Below are 8,863 nucleotides of genomic sequence, written 5' to 3'. Positions count from 1 at the left end.
TTTTTGTTCTTACAAAACTGAGCTTGATAGCTGGAGTGTATATTTTGTTGATAGGTTGATTGATAAAGATATTATATAACATCTATTAATCCAAGTGAGATGGCTGTTTCCATTAGTGTCAAAATCTCATGTCACATTATATTAGAGACACAATAAAAATTATAACCAGATTTATCTCCCTTTGCACATCACAAACGCATTGTAATAGCGAAATAATTTATGACAATCAAATACTTTCCACCTGGTTTGAATGAGCATTGTTTCTGAACTCTTAAAGCCAATCATATGGGTAGATACGGTTTTGTACAGAAGTTGTCTCTAGCCATTTGCAGTACTAGTATTGATTTATCAATCAAGAGTGCGGAATGCAGAAATTAACTGCAAGTCCTTTTGAAATACATTAAAAGATTCCTTTTGCAGTACTCCAGACACCTCTTGTTTTATTTACAGTTTTATTATATTTGAAGTCTAATTATAAATTACACAAGATTTTCTAATACATGTACATTACTGGTATTTTGAAAATATATGATCAGTTGTCAAATTTAATCTATAGCCCATATAGTTATGCATGTGTTTGAGTATTTGTCTCTATATTAAAGAGTTTGTCAACAAGGTTAAAGCTTATTATCTTCCTGCAAAATAATTATAAGATTAAAAAATACAGTGGTTGTGTAACTTCCTTCTATATAATGTACAGTGAATGACTGTTGTAGAAATTTCACTACATTTTATAATATAGTGACTGGATTATGAATACAATTTTGTTGTCATCCACAGTATATGTTTAATTTAAGACTTTATATCTGGGAGAGGATTAGCAATATTAATTGTTATTAACTACAGCATATTATTTGTAATTTACAATTCAAACATTAATGTCTCCTTTTCATTTGTTTTGTGTTGAATAAATGCTCTTGACATTGTTGTCAATGTGGGTTTATTGATGAGAGAAATGAAGTATATAATAAAGATATCTGAATAGTAAAACCTTTGTTTGTTTGAGACATCTTGTATAGTAGTGCTCATTGTCCAGAGTCTGTCTGTTTGCCTGTTACGGTCAATCCAGCAGCTAGAACAGGTGCTCATGAACAACTGTGTCATAGCGGGATAGCGAGTTCGAGGGACAGCTTTTTAGCGCCCCCTCTTCCTGCTGAACTGGCCTCCTTGACTCCCTTGTTTCCATATGATTACAGAGTTTGACTATTAGTGAATTACAGTTGATGTTTTCTTAAAAATAAATGCTTGGAACAAGTCTTTTTTTTTCTTGGGGTGCTTTTAAGATAATTAAGAACCATTTGAATTAAAATACAAGGTACGTGTATTTCAATAATTGCAATCAATTTCTTATTTCATTAAAAAAAAAAAATGTATGTTCTTATACAGTATGTCATATACAAGTTCCTATTACATCAGTAAACAATTGGAATTATGAAACATCTATTTAATAATGGATCTGTAAAATAAACCCATGCAGCTGTTCGGTTTAAAAAAAAAAGTTGAGTTGATTTGAAGTGTTTGTAGAAATAAATTTAATTTTCGTTTTTGCAATTGAAATGCTGTTCTAATTGGGTGGTGAATATTTTTATTATTTCATAAAAGAAACTAGGATAGAGTCATAGCATAATACTTTTAAAACTTCTAAGTTATTCTTTGTAGAGTTTTAACTTCAATAAAACAAAATTTTATGGAAAAAAAATGATATAATTCATGCACTATTTTTTAAATATTACATTTTTAAAAACTGAATTTATTTTCATACAGGTAAGAATTATTTTTCTACTTTTTAAATGTACACACCTAATCGATATTTTTAAATATCGCGGACCGCCCACCTAATGACCTGACCGGCTCCGAGTTGTAGACTCTACATTTCAAAACGTTTGGCTAACCTTGATTACTCAGCCGTAGTGGAGCACTGACGTTTCGATGTGCAAGTAGTGAAAATGATACCGCTCTTGGGATTATACACTGGTAGTTGTGGATAATGATTAAATATGAGCAATGTAAAAGTAGCTGTCCGTGTTCGTCCACTTAGTCAACGGTAAGTTGATGTTTTCATAATTTTTGCGCAAAATTCACAATATTGTAACTTTTTCAACCAAACTTCAAGAAGTCGACATTTACTTTTCTTTTAAAGTTTTAACGCAGTTTTGTTTTTTATTTGTAAAATATTTGGAATTAAATTCACTCCAGGGAAAAGGATGGGAACGGGAAATCCATCGTGGAGGTCCATGGGGACAGCCTCAGCATCCTCAATGCGAAGGTAGGTGCACGGATCTAAAGATTTGTGGTGTGGTAAATAAGTTAATTCAAATACATGCGTCATGACAATGTGTATTTGGATACCAGTAAAGAAATTTTTGTGTTATGTGTGTTGGAGGGAACATCGTGTATTTTGTGTTTGTAACAACCATGGATTATATCATTCAAGTGTATGGCAATGCCCTCCAGAAATATTTTAGTGGGTTTGGGCGATCAGGATGTGTGCCAGAGGGTACAGCCACACGAAGTCCAGAGTGTGCTCCTTTACATTTTTACAACTCATGTGTTGCTTATTAAGCTCTTGCTGTGGGACAGCTGGCAGATTCCTCCAAAGCACACAGATATCATCTTATCTTAACTATGCCTGTCTCTTTCATTGTACCAAACAGATTAATTTGATAATCTTTTACACTGTTTGTAAATGTTTACACTACCGGTATTTATCCATGCATGTTACATCTAGAGTATAACTGTTAATGGTTTTAATTTTGTCCTTGTGAATCTTCACATGAGAATATTGATGTAAAATAATGCATTTAAAAACGTCAATTTTTCTTCTTAATGACTCAGTTTGAGAATGTCTTTCAACATTCTACGATAATTTTGGGCATGGAGTGTTAAGAAATCCAATAATTTATGTTTTCTGCTATTGAAGTTGTGGTTCATGTAAAATCATGCATTCATGCGACTGACTATAACAGTGAAAGTGTTCGCTTTAAATCATATTACTCTAGCCATTTGCATTACAATGGTACTGATCTGTATGGATTGTCTAAATTTATGACACATTTGACAGACATTTAAAAAAAATAGGATTGCAAGCCATAAATACTTTGGAGTGTACCTTCAGCTTCTCCTTAAGATAGATACGTGGGAAAAAAAACTATGCTATTAAAAAATAATTCTCTTTTTAAATATATTAGTAGCAATCCCATATTCTTCTTTTGTTTTCAACAAAAAAGGAATTTTCAGCAGTAGGCTAAAATTGTTCATGATTAAAAACAGGATTTGTTTCCAGAAGCATGTCAAAAAATTGGCAGATATCAATTGAACAGTTTAGAGCCAACCAAACAATTCTGATTAGATCAAATGGCTTTGAACGTTTAATATGTGTAATCGTATCATGATAAAGCTTTACGTAGAAGTTAGTAAGCACTGAAGGAATAAACTTGAAATAATGTAGCTAATACAGTAAAAAACTGTGAATGAACACTGATTAGTTTAAAGATTTAATCCCGCTAGACAAATAGGTTTTTCTTACAATTAACTTTGTAGAGTAGGGTTTTCAAGAAATTAAATGTGCAAGACAAGAAGTGTGTTGTTGAGAGATTATACAAATCTCACTACTTTCTAGTGCTGTAAAGGTATACTCTCATGCTTAAATCAATGACTTGCTGTTCTGAACCTGTATAACCATGTTGAAGTGAAAGTTATTGAATATTTATTATTTTGAAGTTGTAGTAGTGAGTTTCGTTTAATCAGCATATATGTAGGAACATGCCATTTTGAAACAGCATTTTGTTTGACAAGGATATCATCAAACACTAGAAAGCTTTTGTACCTTTACAATTCATTTATCAATATTTTCAATATTTGTGTTATTCATTAGTGCACCTCAGAATAAAAAAAAATCCTGCATATATGTATGTACAAGTTGAGAACCTGTATATTTAATTTAAATGCATGGTAAATATTTGAATAAAAATAAAAATACACATGTCTTTCTCAATATGTGATAAAGCCTTTCCCCTTGTATTCAGGTGGATCAATCTTCTGATTACGGAGACAGTCGGGAGAAAGTCAAACATTTTACATTTGACTACTGTTATGACTCCAGTGGTGCCCCCCAGACCCCAGGCTATGCCTCACAGCAGTTGGTGAGTATCCACACTCCCCTCCCACCCACATTCTCTAACTCCATCCCACAGCCCATGATTACCAGAAGGTTTAATATATGTAAAATATGCAACATTCGAAATCTATACCTTTCTTTTTTTATCCAAAAATAAAGAAAGAGCAAGAGCAATAGACTGTTACTCAAGTCATTTATAAAAGGTTTCAGAAGGAATGAGAAAATCTTGAGAGATGGATTCCAGACTCAATTCTTGCTGGTTGTTGGACGTAGGGGTTTGGTCAGTTTCCGCTAAGTTAGCCTAAGTGGGGACTTCTCATGTCCTGTTAGCTTGTCAGCACCATGTTGTTGTCCAAATACAGACTCTGAATAGGTTTTGTGTGTTTTTGTGGATGTTCAAGCTATATATAGGGTTGTGTGTATACAAATGGAAACAGCTGGTCATACCTTACCTTACTCGATATTTGACATATAAGCACAATATACAACAAATAAATCTGCAGGTAACATGCCTGAAACATTTTCCATGTATTGACTCTGAACCGTGTATTTTTATAGGAAATCTAGCTGTGGAAATGTATAGGAATTCAATACATGTTAATTTAGTGATTATTTTATCAACTTTGAGTCTGTTCAACTTCAGTGGAACCATGTAGTGTTATATGCTTTGTTGATTTCATAGTATGGTACACGGGTCCTTGAGATTGTCCATTGTAGACATGTTGTGTATTGGGCTTATTAAAGTAGTAGATTAGGTAACAAGTGTTTACAGTCCAAAGTGGGGACATTTCACAAGTTCAATAGCCAAAGCAGTGACCCGAGTGTTTGCCTACCATTGATACAGCATAGCAAACCTTTGTTTCTGAACCTAGCTAAGAGTAAACAATCCTTGGCCAGCCAACATGGTATATCTTGGACACACTGTGGGAAGGGGGAGGGGGTGGTTAATAACATTCCAGGGTGGGAGAAGTTCTGATATATGTTTGTTTTGAGAGAGTCGGATGATGGGGAATTGTGTCAAGTGGTTCAAGTGAGATTGATTTTTACCCCAATACACATACAGTAGATTTCTGCTTGGAGGCATCGTCCAAAGAGGGCAATACCTTGTTTTCAACATCATTCTGTTTTAGATATATAAATGTATTACAGCACACCCCATGAAAGTGTGTATTGTGTGTGTTTAAATGAATTAATTTTGTTATTGTCCAAAGATGGGTAAATATTTGGAAAACAAATTTTGCTACTTCTTTGAGTTATGAAGAGAAATTGAGATTTACTTATGTGTACATATGTAACCTCAATGATTGTGATGCCAGCACCAAGGGGTCACACAATGCTGGATCACCTTCTCTGGGTTATATTTCAGTCAACAATCTGAAGTGGAATAAAGCTGACCAAGGCAGGTGCCTTTGTTTCCTGGGGAGTTTACACAGTGATAAGTGCAGATTAAAATTCATAGAAAAGAGATTGGATTTGAAGATAGTTCAAAATATCTTATCCATAAGGTGCGGAATTGTGCAGATATTAAGTGGCCTTTGACACAGTTTTTCAAGTTATAATACTTCAGAATAAGGCTTCCAATTTGGTGTCTGGTCTACCAGCTTGTAATTTCAATGACTCCAAAGTTCAACAGATTTTTGCCTAATTCTGTCAGGTCTTAAGAGGTGGCGGCCATTGAAAGTCCTGTTGTGTATTACATTTTCAAACAAAAGTCCCGCAATAAGTGGCTTTTTGAAATTTGATAAGAGGGGGATCAACTGTTGTATATTGAAACCTGTCTTTGTTAAAACCCTAATGGAATTCTGAGGAAGCAATGATTTGTACACTGGAGAGTTTTATTGGATAATTTTGAATCAGAATGTAAACCACTTTATTCTTGTCTGTGTATTTGGTTGAGGGACTGCAGTCCATGTAGTAGCATGGAGGGTGTGTGTTTTCCTGGTGCCCTGATAAGAGATTCCTTCCACTGTCCCTAGTTGAATCAATTATGATCATATATTAAGTATAGACAAATAAAGTTGCTATGACAGAAATGGCTGTTTCGCAGGAGCACCACCATCATATATTTAGCGTTGATTTTTTAAGGCAAACATTGATACCAGTTTCTCAATATTAATGTTTAGTTTGATATCATATGTAGTACTTAATGTGTCAAACTTTGGAATTTTTGACGTGAATCAATACTCTATGATTTTAAGGAGCACCCCAGGCGTTTTAAATGGTCTGTGTTTTATGCTGAATGCAGCTCTGAGATTTTACAGTGAATGGAATACTCTTCAGCTGCACTATAACATGCTAATCACCAGTATTGTCTTCGGACTTTCACGCTGCATGCTAGGCACTGCTCCTGTCAATCTCTGTGTCAGTTTCAAAGTGAAGATCGCTGCTGGAAGCTTTGAACTTATATTTGCTTTCCTTGCACAGGCAAGGGTGAAATCGAAAAAAGAGGGAAAAGGAAAACCCCGTGTACATATGAACCTTATTCCATGCACTGCAAAAGGGAGTCGGAATGTCAATAAAGATTTTCATTTTCTGAAATTGAACATGTGTGAAGCTGTCCATGTTTTTTTTTTCCTTTGCTAGGCAATTGTCTTGTTTGTGTTCATTCCTTGCTTCAATCTAACACTACAATGCCAATAGGAAACCACAGTATTGTCGCTACATAGATCTCAATTCTTCTTGTACATAGGAATCCCAAAGATTTATTTACACTGCCACAAAAGTTTAGCCTCTACTCTTTGAGGGGGAACAGTTTTATATTTGTTGTGTTATCAGGTTCAATTTATTTGATTCATTTAAACTCCTCTGACAATCAGTGTTAAAACCTGTCTATATAGATGATCTTGTTGCAGTTGAATGAACAGATAGAATTGTTATAAAACAGGCGATGAACAGCTAAATCAAGATGGCTTGATTGCATTGTTTCAATTCTCTTCATTTTTTCTCATTCTCAGCTTACCGTAAAAGATTGCTGTCAAATTCGCGATGAGACAGATTTAAAGTTTAAATGGATTAAACATCCAATACACAAATAATGCTTTGCATCATTATTGCAATGACCAGATGATGCTTCAACCTCTACATACCTGTAGGTATATCAAATGAAAATATATTGCTTGGCATCATATGTTTGTCAGATGATGCTGTCAACCTTTTCATGTCTGCAGGTACCCCCCACCCCCTCCACCCCTCTCCGCTCCAGTCTGTGACAGTGATGTTATCCTAGGTACCCCATATCACTGACATGCTATCTCAGTCTTTGAACTGGTTTTGTAATGTGTGGAAGATCAAAGATCTATTTTTATGCAGGGTGATTATCTCATATTGATTTAAGAAGTGATAAGAATCAAACCATTCATTCACAAGATATATGGTCGATAAATTTTATTTTTTTGGCCAAGCAGTATTTTCAGGGAGATATGATTATTTCTCATTGCGAAAAAAGAATATTCTTCATAGGTAGAATTACTGTTTTCAAGTTCAGTATTTCTGTATTTCAAGATTTGCTTAACCTTTACTTTACTCATTTATCAATGGCCTTACAGAAATATTCACTGGCCCAAGAATGGCCAAGAAAAACAAATCTTGCACTATGTGCAATTCAGTGAAACACACTGCATGCATTGAACATTGGGCTACACTTGGACTAGTTGAATATAACTTAGTAAGTTTTGATTTAAAACATGTTTTATGCATTGAAATATTTTTAACATTTTATAATTCATATGTAGGTACGTTGATACAATGTTTCCTTTGAATTGGAACATCTGGGTATCAATGCTAGGTTTGCTTTCTTCTATGGAGCTCTCCCGGGGATTTTTGTTGACCAGTAAGGGAAGGACTTGCTTTATTTTGTTAATTTGCACTCAGCTGCTAAATATTTCTGTGGCCATAAACTGTGCTACATTTAAAGTCATTAGGATCAAGTCATTTTTTCCCTTCTAATTCACACCTCCACTAAATCAACACTGGTACAGGCCAATGTTCAATGCATGAAATATGCTTCACTAAATTGCACTTAGTGCAAGATTTGTTTTTTATGGCCATTCTTGGGCCAGTGAATATTTCTGTATGAAGGCCATTGATTAATGAGGGAAGTATAGGTTAAGCAAATCTTGAAATAAGGGCAGCAGGTCAAGTCAAAGTTCAGATCAGCTATTTACAAATGAGGCAAGTTAATTGTGAAGTTGTGCAGTATAATTAGTTCCAATTTTAAACATTCAGGTTTTAATTTTATTTCATTTTTTTTTCTGTACTTTATTAAAAAATGTTGTCTGTTTTTGGGTTAGTTGTTTTTTTTATTAAGCTTTTTGTTACCTGCCACTGTTTCCCTGGGCACCCATTTTAATATCAATAAAACATTAATAATGCAATGTGTCAATGGACGAATCTTTTGCATTTTAGTGAAATAAATCTTATATTATTGCATCAAATTGTTGAAATACTAGCATGATAATAAAATGAAGGGGAAAATTTCCTTGTATTTGGTACATGCATTTAGGAAGAGTTCAAGTTCAGACAGACTGAGGCACAAGTGAGGCAGGATAAAGTGTATATATGAGGCAGATCCAGATTTAAATGAGGCAAATCTAGATATATATGAGGCAAATTCAGATATATATGAAGCAGATCAAGATATATATAAGGCAGATTCAGATATAAATGAGTCAGATCCAGATTTAAATGAGGCAGATATCCAGATATCTATGAGGCAGATTCAGATTTATATGAGTCAGAATCAGATAT

At 34.2% G+C, this 8,863-nt stretch overlaps 1 protein-coding gene across 6 annotated transcripts in view; it reads left to right on the top strand.

Moving 5' to 3' along the window:
• The first annotated feature begins 1,887 nt into the window (after positions 1-1,887).
• Positions 1,888-8,863, top strand: part of LOC128178611 (uncharacterized) — a 51,196-nt gene continuing 44,220 nt past the window's right edge. For all 6 annotated transcript variants that reach the window (XM_052845863.1, XM_052845860.1, XM_052845858.1 and 3 more), the window contains exons 1-3: positions 1,888-2,044; positions 2,197-2,266; positions 4,026-4,142. In XM_052845863.1, coding sequence (XP_052701823.1) covers positions 1,998-2,044; positions 2,197-2,266; positions 4,026-4,142 — 234 coding nt within the window. In that variant the 5' untranslated portion in view covers positions 1,888-1,997. The remainder of the gene's footprint in view (positions 2,045-2,196; positions 2,267-4,025; positions 4,143-8,863) is intronic.

Source organism: Crassostrea angulata, chromosome 3 (assembly GCF_025612915.1).
Source record: "Crassostrea angulata isolate pt1a10 chromosome 3, ASM2561291v2, whole genome shotgun sequence".
NCBI lineage: Eukaryota > Metazoa > Mollusca > Bivalvia > Ostreida > Ostreidae > Magallana > Magallana angulata.
This window is presented reverse-complemented; position numbering and strand designations above follow the sequence as displayed.